This window comes from Pelophylax lessonae (assembly GCF_965119305.1).
Source record: "Pelophylax lessonae genome assembly, chromosome: 8".
In the NCBI taxonomy this organism is placed as follows: domain Eukaryota; kingdom Metazoa; phylum Chordata; class Amphibia; order Anura; family Ranidae; genus Pelophylax; species Pelophylax lessonae.
In genome coordinates this window covers 280,270,765-280,286,751 of record NC_138775.1, presented here as the reverse complement: position 1 = coordinate 280,286,751, position 15,987 = coordinate 280,270,765, and the positions used below count along the sequence as shown (strand labels likewise).

Genomic DNA, 15,987 nt, shown 5'->3' with positions numbered 1-15,987 from the left:
CTAAATAGGTTTCTACCCCCGCTGGGATCACCACTGAGGTATTTGTATATTGCTATCATATCCCCTCTCTGAACGAGTGCAGATGTTTTCAAGACCGTCTTCTGTACTTGCTGAAAATATCCCTAGACTAAAAAATGAAACCGAATACAGTTATCACATAACATGTGTTGTCCTGCATTAACGCAATTCCATCAGCCCTACATCAGCATAACTGTGTCCCATGGCTAAAGAATGAGAAGCTCTGCTCACCATAGAGATGCAATGGAAGCGATCTTTAAAACACTGACCTGAGTCTGAGCACCGGCCATTCAAGTCTCTTCAGGTCCACATAATGTATTCACCTGTGTGCATGATACTTCCATGGGTCAGTCCACCCAGAACTGGCATCTCAGATTTTGGTTGTACCTGCAGTGCCCAACAACCGAACGGATTTGTGTGCTTGGGTCCCCCTGTCTGCATTATAGTCTGATTCTCCCTGACATTTATTTTACATCATAAAGAATCTAACAGAAGTGTATAAAAACCAGGAGCACAACAGATAAGAAGCCAGCGGGAGATCCCGACCACCAGGCTTCACCTACAATAGAAATATCACTTTCTGTGGACTGACCCTTTTCATAAAATACAATGTACACAGTGCAGCAACCTTTACATGCTTTTAGATATTTTATATATGCATTAGATGACAACTCCATATAAAAAAAAAACATTTTGCAAATTTTTTTGTAACAAGAATTCAAGAGCATAAAATGCTTGTTTGTCGACTGATAGATGCCTAAAAGCTTTGAGATTGCTTTGCATATTTTGCATCCCTTTCCAGCCCTATGCAGATCAACTACACTTGATCATATGTCTTCAGAGAGCTCCCTTTTAGGCCCCTATCACACTTGTCCTGCGACTTGTCCTGCGATTCGGAACTGCTAAGTAGCAAGACAAGTCGTACTCCATGATTTCCAATGAGTACCGTTCATTTCTGTACGACTTCAAATCGCAACGACTTCAACCGTAACTCCACTTTTGTTGAGAAAAAAAAAACGTTCCCCTCTGGGTGATCTCTGTACATTACAGGGATTTTAACAAACTTTGTTGCAGATTCCTACCTTTTGTTATTCTGAAGAAATCATTGTTTGTTCCTCTGTGCTGAGTGGGTCTAATAGGAGTGGTTTCATAATTATCTATCATCTGTAGCAGCTGCAGAGCTGAGGAAATCTGCTGGGCCTGCATCCCTTTAGATGTGTTCCTATTGGGAGTATCTCACCAAAAATGACATTTTTTCTGCAGGGGATGCCAGAAATCTGACTTGTATCTTAGGGTCCTTTCACATGGGCGTTCGTTTTTTTTGTCCGTTCAGTCATTTTTTTTTTTTTAAACAGACACGGATGCACTTTTTTAGGGTCCGTTCCGTTTGTCATCCCATCCGTTTGCGGATGATAAACGGACATAATGTATGTCTGTGGGATTGCGGAGGTTAGTGGATGACACCGCTGACATCCGTTTTTGCGTCCGTTCTGTTTTTTAAACGGAAGAAAAATAGGGTTCTCTTCCGTTCCAAAAAACAGAACTGATCGGAAAGGACGCAAATCGGATGTCAGCGGATGGTCATCCGCAATCCCATAGACATACATTATGTCCGTTTTTCATCCGCAAACGGATGGGGTGATATGCGGACCGCCTGTGTGAAAGGACCCTTAGGCAGACTTCTGGGAAAATCGGTGAGCCAATCCCACAAGCAGGAAAATTGGATTTTTGTAAGATCTTACCGTAAAATCCTTTTCTCTTAGCTCATTGACAGACGTAGTCCTCTTTGATTCACATCAATTGGGTTATGCTGCCTCCGCAGGAGTAGGACTAGGCAGAAAGAAAAAACGTTCTGGCTCCACCCTAGGGGCAGTCCCAGAGGGTATATCCTCTTCCTGTCTGCTACAGAGAATCAGTTCTGTTACGAAGCAGTGTCAGAGAATTTAACCCAACCCAACTCAATGATAGAGGGGCGGGTACTACGTCTGTCAATGAGCTAAGAGAAAAGGATTTTACGGTAAGATCTTACAAAAATCCAATTTTCTCTGTCGCTCATTGACAGACGTAGTCCTCTTTGATTCACATCAATTGGGACATCCAGAAGCAGTGCCACAAATGAGGGGTGGGATTGACAGAAATCAAAATCCAATCTAGAAGGCCCAACCGGAGCCAACCAGAAGTATCAAGGGACTCATCGAGCAAACAGATGAGACCTACCCCACAAATCCTCGAGGTAGACCAACAGTCTCCTCAAACAGCGGCCTGCAGGAAACTTGCGGCCAGAAGAGGCATCTGACGATGCCCTCACATAAACCTTATACAATCTTGTAAAGGTATGAACCGACGACTAGGTAGTCGCCTTGAAAACCTGAACCACTGACGCCTGATGGCGGAAGGTCCAGGAAACACTAAGCGCCCGCGTAGAATGCGCCTTAACAGGGAACGGGGGATCCCGACCCTTAGATAGAATAAGCCTATACCACCGTCTGTCTGATCCATCTAAAGATGGTCGCGGCAGAAACAGGCAACCCCTTCTTAGGGCCATCCGTGATCACAAACAGTGAATCCGTCTTACAAAATGAATCCGTAGTATTCAAATATATCCTGATCCAGGGCTGCTGTTAGAAATCGCGGGGCCCCGTACAGACTACCTGGCAGGGCCCCCCAAGAAAATATTAAAGATATATTTAGCTAAAATTACAACAAAATCACTATTATCAGACACAAATATAACATAACTCACATAATTCCTGCTAAATCTAAAAAAAAAAAAAAACTATGTTAAATAAAAATGAAGATGAGAAAAATATACAGGCTGGGCAGTTGGAGCTCAGTGATCAGAGAGACAGAGAGAGAAACAAAGTTACAATTTACAAATAAACTCCTGAGCAGAGATAAGTGCTGGGAGGGGGGCCCACACAAGGGAGGGGGATTAGTGAGGGACGACTGTCTCTTTCTCAGCAGATAAAAGCTGATAGCAGGGAGAGGGACAGATCAGATTCAGGTGCTGGAGGAAGATTTCTGTATTTGTTGTCCATCACTAATCCCCCTCTCTGTGTGGGCCCCCCCCTGTGTGCTCGGGCCCCCTACAAGAATGTTGGTGGTCCCCCCCTATCAGCGGCCCTGTCCTGATCGCCCGAACCACATCCAAGGAATGCAACGCAATTCTCGAGGATGATTGGGCTAAGGACATAGGAAAGACAATACAATGTCCTCATTCAAATGAAACTTTGAAACCACCCTAGGAAGGAAGGATGGATTCGGATGAAGAACAACCTTATCCCTATGAACCACCAGATCTGGGGAACAACAGGATAATGCAGCCAGTTCTGACACCCTGCGTGCAGAAGTGATAGCCACCAAGAAGGCCACCTTCTGGGATAAAGTAAGCAAGGGAATCTCCCTGATATTTTCAAAGGGAGGTGTCTGACTAGACAGAAAAAAACTGATTCTCTGTAGCAGACAGGAAGAGGATATACCCTCTGGGACTGCCCCTAGGGTGGAGCCAGAACGTTTTTTCTTTCTGCCTAGTCCTACTCCTGCGGAGGCAGCATAACCCAATTGATGTGAATCAAAGAGGACTACGTCTGTCAATGAGCGACAGAGAAATTATGTTTCTGGGGGTGCGGTCAGTATACATTCTGTGTACAGAACAGCTCCAGGCGGCCATATTGCATTGCATTTTCAGAAAATTACAACAGCTGCAGATTGAAAAGGAAAGGTAATTTTTAATAACATTCAATTACAATATGATTTGTGTCACAATTGTATACGCTATATTGTTTTTTCTTTATTTGCTATGTTTTTTCCTCACAAAAGTGGAGTTACCCTTTCAAAATAGTCCCTGCACTACTTTGGGCCGATTTAAATGCATTTTGAGGTCCACAGACATAGGCATTGCTTCAAGTCCAGTCAAAATTGCGGCAAAAAAAAAAATTGCTGTAAGATCGTGCGACTTTTAGGTCACATAAGTGTGGGAGGGGCCTTAATGAGGCATGGATCACATCAGCTGATGCTTCTTATGAACAGCAATCTTAAAATGTTTAGGTGTCTTCCATCAATCAAAGTAGCTCCAAACCACACCTTTGCACTCATTTCATTACTTGGGACTCCAGGTATGCATACCACTGGCTCCAATTTCTTTGAAGTGATTAGTCTATGGGTTCACTTACTTTTTCCTCCAGCACTGTGAATGTTTAATGGGTGTGTTCAATAAAGACACAAGAAATCAGAAGTGTTATCAGCCTAAAGTGGTTATAAAGGTAGAAGGCATTAAGGTATATAAAACCTTCTGGGTGCAGCTTCCCCCCCCCCCCCCCCCGTCCTCCTTTATATTTACCTGAGCCCCATCTCGATTCAGCGATGTGCAGGAGAGCAGCGGATCTCACAGATCTCTGTCTCCTCATTGGCTTACACAGCAGCGGCTGTCAGAGAGCGGGGCCAAGCCGTGCTCCGTGTGTAAATGGTCACTGTCTATTCACAGGAGCGAGCCTGTTCGAGTAACCCCATAACAAGCGGCTCGCTATTGGGGGAGCTTGGCATAAGGGAGGAGCCAGGAGCACCAGCGGGGGACCCAAAAAGAAGAGGATTGGGGCTGCTCTGTGCAAAACTATTACACAGACCATGTTTGTGATTAAAAAAAAAAAAATGTAAATGCATTGTGCTTGTCTATTGTTAGAACCAGTTAACGCCAAGGGGTTCACATACTTTTTCTTGCACTGCACCGTCTGCTTAGGAACGTCCACTCTCATGCTGACATTCACCCATCAAATAATTTAGATATTTGCATAACTCCTGCCAGGAGCCAGTGCACTGCTTAAGAGGCAGGGGGGCTGTGATCCCACCAGCCATGATCTGCCTGCATTGCATAGAGAAGCACAGAGAATATAAAACAAGGTGTGTAATGAAAATGAAAAGCTTTAGTTTAAAAAATTTGGATAGAGTAAAAGAAATCCCGGTCAGGTTTTTTCTGTCATCTGTGTCGGCTTGGGGAGATTTCCCTTTACTTCTTACCCTGTAGAAACAACAGGGAGTGAGATGAGAACTCGCCAAAAAGTGAGGAAAATCGCCTCCTACAGGCTGTCGCCGAAACAGACGCTTTCCCTCTATTCCTGTTCCGGGATTTCCTATCACTTTCTGTACTGGAGACAGCTGTTCATCAGAACAATTAAACTGCATTCACACCTCGGCGTTTTAAATCGTGGGCAGATTTGCCGTAATTATGACCGCGATTTCAAAACGGCGAGGTGTGCAGGACGCATGTCGTCCCCAAAAAAAGTTCAGGAGCTACTTTTGGGCAACATTCATGGCAGAACCGCAATTTTAGGTGGCATTCAAATGAATGGCATCTCAAATGTGCATCCTGCGATTTGTCATTTACACCTCGCCGCTTTGAAATTGCGGGCAGAATCGCAGCAAATCTGCCGCAATTCAAAACGCCAAGGTGTGAATGCAGCCTTCGAGAGGAAAAATCTCCCCAGTAGGGATACCGGCAACAATGAAACCCTGACAGCTTTTCCAACTAGGGAGGCTCCAATGTTGGTACCGAGTATTTGTACCAAAATACCCCAAACCCGAATACCCAAAACCGATACCTCTGCGGTGCGATTTGAGCCCATACAAAATGAATGGGCTCAAATCACACTGCAAAGAATCGCATGTGACTTGAACAGTAAAGCGATGAGATTCCTTTCAGAATCGCATGCGGTTTGCCGCACCGCTCCTGTGTGAACCCAGGCTTGTTGTAGTGATTGGGTTCAAACAGGAATGGTGGGGGAAACCACATGCAATTCGGACAGGAATTGCAGAGCATCCCTGTTCACACTTGTGTGGCGCAGGACACCGCATGTGATTCACACAGGAATCGCACCACATTCCTATACAAATCACATACGATGTCTGTGCAGTGTGATTTGAGCCATTCATTTTGTATGGCTCAAATCGCACTGCATCCACACCATAATGGTGCAGGGCCCTTTTTTTTTTTGCCGCACCAGAATCGGATCGCATGGTTGTGAATAGGATTCAGACAATCGAACTGCGTTTTGCAAGCTGTTTTGGGGTATGTCATTAATTTAACCACTTCTGGACCAGAAGGTTTTACCCCCTTAATGACCAGGCCATTTTTTGAGATTCGTCACTGCGTTACTTTAACTGACAATTGCGCGGTCATTCAATGCTGTACCCAAATAAAATTGATGTTTTTTTCCCCACAAATGGAGCTTTGTTTTGGTGGTATTTGATCACCTCAGCGATTTTTATTTTTTGCTCTATAAACAAAAAAAGAGCGACAATTCTGAAATAAAAAAAAAAAATAAAAAATCTAATTTTTTCATCTTTTAGGCCATTTTATATTCTGCTACATATTTTTGGTAAAAGAAAAATCCCAATAAGTGATTATTGATTGGTTTGCACAAACTTATCGCGTCTACAAACTAGGGGAAAGTCATTTTTATAAAAATGTGTATTTTTTTTTTTACTAGTAATGGCGGCGATCTGCGATTTTTAACGGGACTGCGACATTGAGGCGGACAGATCGCACCCCTAACTGACATATTTAACACTTTTGGGGAGACCAGTGACATTACTACAGTAATCAGTGCTAAAAATATGCTCTGTTACTGTAATAATGAAACTGGTAGGGATGGGGTTAACACTAGGGGCGATCAAAGGGTTACATGTGTGCCTAGGGGAGTGTTTTCTAACTGTGGGGGGATGAGTTTGTACCATCAACACAGAGACCTGTGATCCTAAATAGCAGGAACACTGGAGCTCTGTGTTGATAGCAGAGAGAACAACGGTCTGCTGTGTTTACAATGGCAGGCTGCTGTTCTGTCTCCATGGTGAAAGATCGCGGGTGCCCAGCGGCAATCGCGGCCACCGGACCCGCTGATCCTCTTCTCCAGCAGCAAATGGGTGCGCGTGCCCCCATTTATGGTCACGCAATGCGACGTACAGTTACGTCATTTCGTGGGACAGAACTGACCTGCAGCAGTATATATATAATGCTGGCGGTCAGTAAGTGGTTAACATTGGCATCTGCAGCAGTTCGCATGAACGCCGTGCGATTTTAATGCGGTATGGGAAATGCCCAGGACTCGCTGCGTTCCTGCATTGCATATTTGTGAACTGAGGCTCAAATCGCGTATGATTCTTTGCAGTGTGATTTGAGCCCAATCATTTTGCATGGGCTCAAATCGCACTGCAAAGGTATCGGTACTTGTCGGTAAAAAAAAAAAAAAAAAAAAACGTTATCGGTGCAACCCTAGTTCTAACCCTTCTTCCATTTGTTCATAACAATAAAGTTTTGGATTTAAAAACGTTTTAATTTTGGATGCAATTATTTCAGATGAACCCCTGAAAAGTTTACCTATGTATCATTTCATTTCCTTTTTATGAATGTAATTTGTAATTCAGTATAAAGTCGTCAGTGCAGGAAGATTCCTGCGGCCGATCCAGTTCATACTGCAAGCGGCTGGCGTAATTTCACGTGTCCTCAGCTCAGACATTCGCTGAGGTCAGGGGTGTACGACCTGCGGGAGATTGTGAAACGCACGGTAAAGTCTGCTGCAAACTACCCCTGATCTATGAAAACCCCCACCTGCCTTACATAAGCAGCTAATGTACTTCCACTGATGATGAAATTTCTTAAAAAGGACCCGCTGCATTGAAAGACATTCTGACATTCTTCACTAATAATTTAATCCTTGCTTTAACACATTATATGGCCTAAAGTATGTGGACAGCCATCCAAATGACTGAGCTCCAGTGCTTCCAGTGAAGGACACTGCTAAAACTGAAGCTTAATCTGCTTCTTTTCTCCCCACCCAATCAACATACTAATGACATTTTCAATTAAGATTTTTTCGTTTTCAATACACACCTCATTTTAGGCCCGGTGATGTCAGTACTGGGTCTCTGTGCTTCTCTATGCAATGACGGTGAAGCTGGTGGGAAGGGCTGGCAGGGTGCTGTACATAGTTTGCTGAATACATCTCAGCACCCTGACTCAGTAATCTTCTCAAGTGCCGGGACGCAAGCAGAGGGCTGGTTTGGGGAGGGCTGTGCAGATATCTAAATGCCTTTGTGTGTAGGTGTCAGTCTGGAGGAGTGGGTATTCCTAGGAAGGTAGCAATGTTTTGTCATTTATTTTAGTGTAAGAATAGTGCCCCATCATTGGTGTCAGTGGGAGGAATAGTGCTTCATCATTGGTGTCAGTGGGAGGAATAGTGCCCCATCAGTGGAAGGAATAGTGTCCTATCAATGTTAGTGGACGGAATAGTGCCCCATCATTGGCGTCAGTGAGAGGAATCGTGTCCCATCAGTGCCATCAGTGGAAGGAATAGTGTCCTATCAATGTTAGTGGGAGGAATAGTGCCCCATCAGTGCCATCAGTGGAAGGAATAGTGCCCCATCATTGGTGTGAGTGGAAAGAATAGTGCCCCATCATTGGTGTCAGTGGGAGGAATAGTGCCCCATCATTGGTGTCAGTGGGAGGAATCGTGTCCCATCATTGGCGTCAGTGAGAGGAATCGTGTCCCATCAGTGCCATCAGTGGAAGGAATAGTGTCCTATCAATGTTAGTGGGAGGAATAGTGCCCCATCATTGGTGTCAGTGAGAGGGATCGTGTCTCATCATTGGTGTCAGTGGGAGCAATCGTACCCCAGCATTGGTGTCAGTGAGAATCATTGAGTCCCATTATTGGTGTCAGTGAGAAGAATCGTATCACATCATTGGTGTTAGTGGTACGAATATTGCCCCATCAGTGCCATCAGTGGAAGGAATAGTGTCCTATCAATGTTAGTGTAAGGAATAAAGCCCCATCATTGGTGTCAGTAGAAGGAACAATGCCCCATCATTGGTGTCAGTGGGAGGAATAGTGCCCCATTGTTGGTGTCAGTGGAAGGAATAATGCCTCACTGTTGGTGTCAGTGGGAGGAATAGTGCCCCATCATTGGTGTCAGTGGGAGGAATAGTGCCCCATCATTGGTGTCAGTGGGAGGAATAGTGCCTCATCATTGGTGTCAGTGGGAGGAATAGTGCCCCATCGTTGGTGTCAGTGGAAGGATTAGTGCCTCATTACCGTTGGAAGCAAAGCGCCCCAAGAGCTGGATAAGCAAAGACAAGAAAATGGCCACATCTGGCCCATAGGCTGCAGTTTGGAGACCACTAGGCTAGATGGTGCCGGACGTCCTCCAGCCAGGAAATGAGGGAGGCTCCATCAGACTTGCTGCAGAATATAAAGCACATTGTGAGAAGCTCACAGTGTGCAATGAGATCAGACCAAGCAGTTTCAATAAAGAAGCAGAGCCTGTACAACTGTGCAAGACTAAAGGGAAGGCTGAAGTTTTGCAATAATGCAACATACAAATCATATTATAGAATTGTGAGAGCCTAAACTTGTCCTCTTTTCTGTGTTTCTGTGCACACTGAGCCTACTGAATAAAGACATGGTATGATGAGTTTGGTGTTGAGTGTCCTGCACTGAGCCCTGACCTCAACCCTACTGATCACCTTTGGAATGATTTGGAACACGGACTGTGAGCCAGGTCTTCTCATCCAATATCAGTACCTGACCTCACTAATGCTGAATAGGCACAACCTCCCCCCAGACACACTTCTTTATCTTGTGGAAAGGCTTCCCAGAGGAGCGGGGGCTGGTATAGCTGCAAAAGGGGAAGAACTCCATATTAATATTTTGGAATGGGATCTCCGTCAGGATCATATAGGTTTGATGGTCAGGTCTCCGGAAACTTTTAATCCTATAGTGTATTGCCTTGCATACAGGATGTCTTATTTCCTGATCGAGTAATACCTGAACAGTTATGTTAAAATAATATATCCACTGAAACTGTGGGTACTTTGTTCAAAGAAAATCACAACCCTGTGTAAAAACTAAAGTGGACCTCCAACCAAAACGTGTGCAGAACTGCCAACAAGCAGGGACATTGATGGCAAACAGAACCTTACAGGGGTTTAAACTAGTGATCGACCGATATCGGTTTTTCGTTGCGGATACCGATATTTTGGCCAATGCATATCGGTATCGGCCAATATGCGCCAATATTTTTGTACTTTTAAAACATTTTTTTTTTTTACTTGACAGGTACTCTTGTGGAGGGATCTGGGTGTCTAAAAGACCCCAAACCCCTCCTCTGCACTTAAAAGCATTTTAATTTAAAGCGTTTTGAATGATGTTATTTTGTTTTTAATCTGGCGCCGAGTAACCAGAAGCGATGTCATGCTCTCCCGGTGGGACGGAAGACCCGGGCAAGCAGCGGAAGGCAGTGGGAGGGAGGGTGACGTCCCTTCCAGCTCCTTGTAATGACAGCCGAGCGGCTTCTCAGCCCCATCGGTTGTCATTACAAGACAGCCGACCGTCGGCTATGGACGCCGGCACTGGGGTGATGATTCTAGCTGCAGGCATCACTCCGGTACAGCACTTTCCCGAAATATCGCCAATATCAGTAACCTCAGGGGCCGATTCCGATATATCGGGGAAAGTGCCTATCGCCCCCCGATATATCGGTGTTGCTGTTACTTGGTCGATCCCTAATTTAGACTTGCACAGCTGTACAGGCTCCTCTCCAGGACTGAAATTGCTTACTTGGATTTCACTGCACACAGTGAGCTTCTCACAATGTGCACTAGAACCTACAAATCAACTAGAGCCCACCTTATTTCTTGGTGGGGGGATATCCAGCTCTATTTAGTTCCTCCCCCATCCCAGCCTGACTGTCCTTGGCCCGTCCCTTTCATTCATTGGATTTCAGTCCTTCCAATCTTCCACCCACGACATCAGCATTCACATTCCTGGTGGTGAAACCTAAACACTTCATATGAAGTCCCAGCCATAGAATCTTCCCATACCTTGCTGCCAATGATTGCTCGGACTTCATCGTCAGGCGATGTAGGAGTCCCCGATATGTCAGGATTGCTGTTGCTAAGGCTCCTTGAGCGATTTAAATTAAGGCTTGCTGGCCTGTTTGCTGACCGTGCCATAGTGGCGTAGTGCATGGAAGCCCCCAGACCTCCGGGTCCTGAAAGTAGGAACATTAGAAACAGACAAAGCGTAAACTGTAGATGGTTACATAAAAAACAGAGCATGGTTATACCATGGAAATGAAAAATTAAGAGCATATAAAGCCACATCAATGGACTTCTCCAATTTGCTCCACTTTGGTATGTTAAAGCGGACCTTTCAGCTTGGGCAATGCCGGGACAAGGTCACCTAGAGCCCAGGGCCAACATGCCAAACTACGCATTGTGTTTAAGTGAAAATCCCCCCACAAAAACACTGAGCACTAATCTGAAAGCTTATCCCCTAAGCATAAACCACCCCCCTGCACAAATCCCCCCTCTCAGCAAAAATCTTGCCCCCCCCCCATATCCCCTAAGGCTCAATATTCACTCCTCCATGCACAAATCCTCTACCCTTAAAATGTCACCTCCTAATACACATCTCCCCCTAACTTAAAATTTCCCTTCCCAGCACAAATCCCCCCCTCCTAGCACAAAGCTTTACCCCCCGTCCTAACATAGATCCCTCTAAATCACCACTGTTAGCACTCCCCCCCAAAAAAAATGTCCCCTTCCAACACAAATCCCCTCCCCCCTAGCCTCCTTGTGCCCCCCCCCCCCTGCACATCACACGATACTACAGTGCCCAGGGCAACTGTCCCTCCTGCCCACCCCTTGTCCCAGCCCTGAGCTCGGGGACAAGGCCTGCTTATTTAAGGTGCCCCCCTCCCCTTCCTAAAACCCTGCATGAAAATGTAAAAAAAAAAGAAAAAAGTTAGATAATATGCTTAGCTTTCCTTTTAGCCCACTGTTGGCTGATTCTGAGTCACAGGAGAGCACAAGTAGGTGCACACTCATAATTACATAGTCAGTTTGAAGAAAGAAAAAAAAAGACACAAGTCCATCTAGCGCAACCAATAAAAAAAACAAAAAAAGCACAACCATACAATCCCATATACACAATCCTTTACCCGCAGTTGATCCAGAGGAAGGCGAAAAACCCCAGCAAAGCATGATCCAATTTGTTACAGCAGGGGAAAAAATTCCTTCCTGATCCCCCGAGAGGCAATCAGATATTCCCTGGATCAACTTTACCTATAAATATTACTACCCATTTATATTATGTACACCTAGGAAAGAATCCAGGCCTTTTTTAAAGCAATCTAGTGAGCTGGCCAAAACCACCTCTGGAGGGAGTCTATTCCACATTTTCACAGCTCTTACTGTAATGAAACCTTTCCGTATTTGGAGATGAAATCTCTTTTCCTCTAGATGTAAAGTGTGCTCCCTTGTCCTCTGTGTTGACCTTAAAGTGAAAAACTCAACACCAAGTTCACTATATGGACCCCTTATGTATTTATACATGATGATCATATTCCCCCCTTAATCTCCTCTCCTCTCCTCTAGAGAGAATAAATTCAGTTCCTCTAATCTTTCCTCATAGCTGAGCTTCTCCATGCCTCTTATCAATTTGGTTGCCCTTCTCTTCACTTTCTCCAGCCCCCCGATATCCTTTATGAGAACTGGTGCCCAAAACTGAACTGCATATTCTAGATGAGGTCTAACTAATGATTTGTACAGGGGAAAAAATATATCTCTCTCTTTGGAGCCAATAGCTCTCCTAATACAAGAAAGGACTTTGCTTGCTTTGGAAACCACAGCTTGGCATTGCATGCTATTATTAAGCTTATGATCTACCAGAACACCCAGATCCTTCTCCGCTATGGATTCCCCCAGATCCTTCTCTGCTATGGATTCCCCCAGTTCTACTCCCCCTAGTATGTATGATGCATGCAGATTCTGTATTGTATTCCTGTGATCCAGAAGAGAAGTATGGCCAAAAAAAGCCTCTCATTTAAGTAGATAGACTCTATGTGTCATATCAAGGACTGAATCCATCTCTTTGACCATAGTAAAGTAATAAGTGAGGAGGCTTGAAGGTCATGACTGAAAATCCTTTAAAGTGGTTGTAAGCCCACTTTGTTGACATTTACCTATAGGTAAGCCTATATTAAGGCTTACCTATAGGTGCTGTAAATATCTCCTAAACTTGCACCGTTTAGGAGAGATTTACTTTTAATGCAGCCGACTACGTCATTGGCGCATGCGCTCTGAAGGAACGGCCACCCGTGCCGTTCCCTCAGAGCCCTGTGCCGTGAACGGTGGCTCCTGCGCGCATACGTGGGAGTGATGTCATCGCGCCTCCGGCCAATCAGATGGCCGGAGGATGAGAACCAGGAAGCAGGGCGGCCGAACATGTTGGCCGTCCTGTTGCTGAGCGGGCGGCACTGCGGGGGCTTCGTTCTAAGGTAAGTACTTCATAATGAGCTAGTATGCGATGCATACTAGCTCATTATGCCTTTGTCTTTTCAGGTTTTTATTTTTCTCATTTTTGTGCCGAGGGTTTACTTCCTCTTTAAAAAAAATATATATATATTTTTTCTACCTTAGAAAGTTGGTGGAAATTTAGGATTTAAAAAACAGAACCTAAGACAAAAAAACATTCTACTTGTAATCTGGTGTACAACAGAAATATATAGAACATATAACTGAACCTTCATGAATTACCTGGAGATGGAGAATTGGGGTCGGTGTTGGGAAGCCTGAACACGTAGTGAATATAAGATGCCAGGAGGTTATTCCGACCGTGCTGGTCCTGGTTTCCCTCCAGATTCTTGTGCAGTCTATTTGTGATGGAAGCCATTGACTCAAATGAGGCTTGTCCTAAGTTAACTAACAAGAGAAATATTTTATAGTTCTATCTGCAGCAAAAAAATGACAGCGGAAAGTGGGTGTCATGAGAGTCACTGTCCATTAAACGCGGACGTCTCAATCCCCCGTGCACACATACACTCATAAACTGGACACGTTTTTCTTACCCAGTCATTAATCTTTATCTAGTCAATGTATCACAACCCACTCTTGTTTTGCTGCTTAAGTTGTAACTTACCGAGCTGCCCGGCGATAACAGGAGGCCTTACGACCAAAAGGATCAATTTATCGAGCAGGAGGTGGAGGAACCGCACGACGGGCTCCAACTGTGCTGAGCTGAGGGCCAGGATGCTGTTTTTTAGTTCACTTTCCAAGTTGTTCTCCATAATTCTCATGTCGCCAATTCTTACCGGGAACATGTGCTCGTCCAGGGCGTGAACCAGTGCAAAGAACTTGTCTAGATACGAATCCTAAAAACAAAGATTTATGTGAAAATGTTAATGTTTACAAATCTGATTTTTCATTCCTCTGAAGACTCTTCACTTTGTTGAAGCAGTGCAGCCTCCTTTATACCAGTGGTCCTCAACTCCGGTCCTCAGGGCCCACTAACAGGCCAGATTTTAAGTATTACCTTGGGGAGATGCAGACTAGAATACTGCAATCACTGAGCAGCAAATGATATCACCTGGGATGTATTTCAGTTATCTTGCAAACCTGGCCTGTTAGTGGGCCCTGAGGAAAAATGTATTCAAGTAATAAAGCAAATCTCCTGCGCTCAAGTAGAATCTGACGGAGTAGAGAGAGGTGCACTTCAAACTCAAGTGGTAAAAAAGCTACTGTTCTTGCTGCCCCCTCAGGATCAAAGGTATCCAGAACCAACTGGGAGAAAAGACAAATTGTTGCAGCAATTTCTCTGGCTCTGAAGAAGGGAGTTCGCCCCTGAAACGCGTCAGCCCAGCCACAGCAGCCCCATGCGACCATCTGCAAGCCTATTTGCTACATATGGGACCTTGGCTACCTTGGAGATTGTATATGCAATGTTGATGTGTGTATTATCACACTAGTCTTGTGAGTATTCTGTACATCTTTTAATATTTTAATAAATGGTTTTAGTGGTGATGCACTAGGTCGGTGCGCCCTCTTTTCTTTTTTCTTTTTGTCTTTTCTCCCAGTGGGCCCTGAGGGCCAGGGTTGAGGACCACTGCTTTAGAAGACTTACAATTTGACACTTCAGGTCAGATGCTGGTGTCCCCTGCAGCACAATATGGTTTCATCTTCTGTTCCCTACATCATCACAGGGCCTAGCAGTGGTGTAGGGGCCAATGGATGGAACCACAGCAACATGTAGGGGACATTTATTCATAAATGATCTAGAGGAGGGGATATCCAGCACAATCTCTGTATTTGCGGATGATACTAAACTAAGCATGCCAATATCTTCTATGCAGGATGTGGAAACCTTACAAGCGGACTTGGACAAAATAATGGGGTGGGCAACTACATGGCAGATGAGGTTTAATGTTGAAAAATGTAAAGTAATGCATTTGGGAGTCAGAAACACGAACACAAGCTACTCAAGCTAGGGGGGGAACCTCTGGGTGAGTCTAGGATGGAAAAGGACTTGGGGGTACTGGTAGACAACAGGCTTGGCAGTGGCATGCAATGCCAAGCCGCCACAAGCAAAGCCAACAGAATACTGGGATGTATAAAAAAGGGGATTCACTCCAGAAATAAAGAGATTATTCTCCCACTCTACAAGACTCTGGTCCGGCCACATCTGGAGTATGCTGTCCAGTTCTGGGCACCGGTCCTCAGGAAGGATGTGCTGGAACTGGAGAGAGTCCAGGGAAGGGCAACAAAAATAATTAGGGGAATGGAGGACATCCGCTATGAGGAAAGACTACAAGCACTGAACCTATTCTCTCTGGAGAAGAGACGATTGAGGGGGGATATGATATCAATGTACAAATACTGTACTGGTGACCCTAGCATAAGGAACAAACTATTCAGAGAAAGGGAATACAATAAGACACGTGGCCACTCACTAAAACTAGAGGAAAAACGGTTTAACCTTAAAATACGTAAGGGGTTCTTCACTGTCAGAGCAGTGGCGATGTGGAATTCTCTTCCACAAGCAGTCGTATCAGGAGGGAACATCGATAGTTTCAAAAAACTATTAGATGGGCACCTTTAAGACCACAACATACAGGGGTATTCAATGTACGGTTAACAGCAAA

At 44.8% G+C, this 15,987-nt stretch overlaps 1 protein-coding gene across 5 annotated transcripts in view; it reads right to left on the bottom strand.

Moving 5' to 3' along the window:
• Positions 1-15,987, bottom strand: part of DOCK7 (dedicator of cytokinesis 7) — a 329,839-nt gene that overhangs the window by 130,750 nt on the left and 183,102 nt on the right. For all 5 annotated transcript variants that reach the window (XM_082265167.1, XM_082265168.1, XM_082265169.1 and 2 more), the window contains exons 20-22: positions 13,989-14,220; positions 13,607-13,771; positions 10,889-11,058 (exon numbers count right to left, since the gene is read on the bottom strand). In XM_082265167.1, coding sequence (XP_082121293.1) covers positions 10,889-11,058; positions 13,607-13,771; positions 13,989-14,220 — 567 coding nt within the window. The remainder of the gene's footprint in view (positions 1-10,888; positions 11,059-13,606; positions 13,772-13,988; positions 14,221-15,987) is intronic.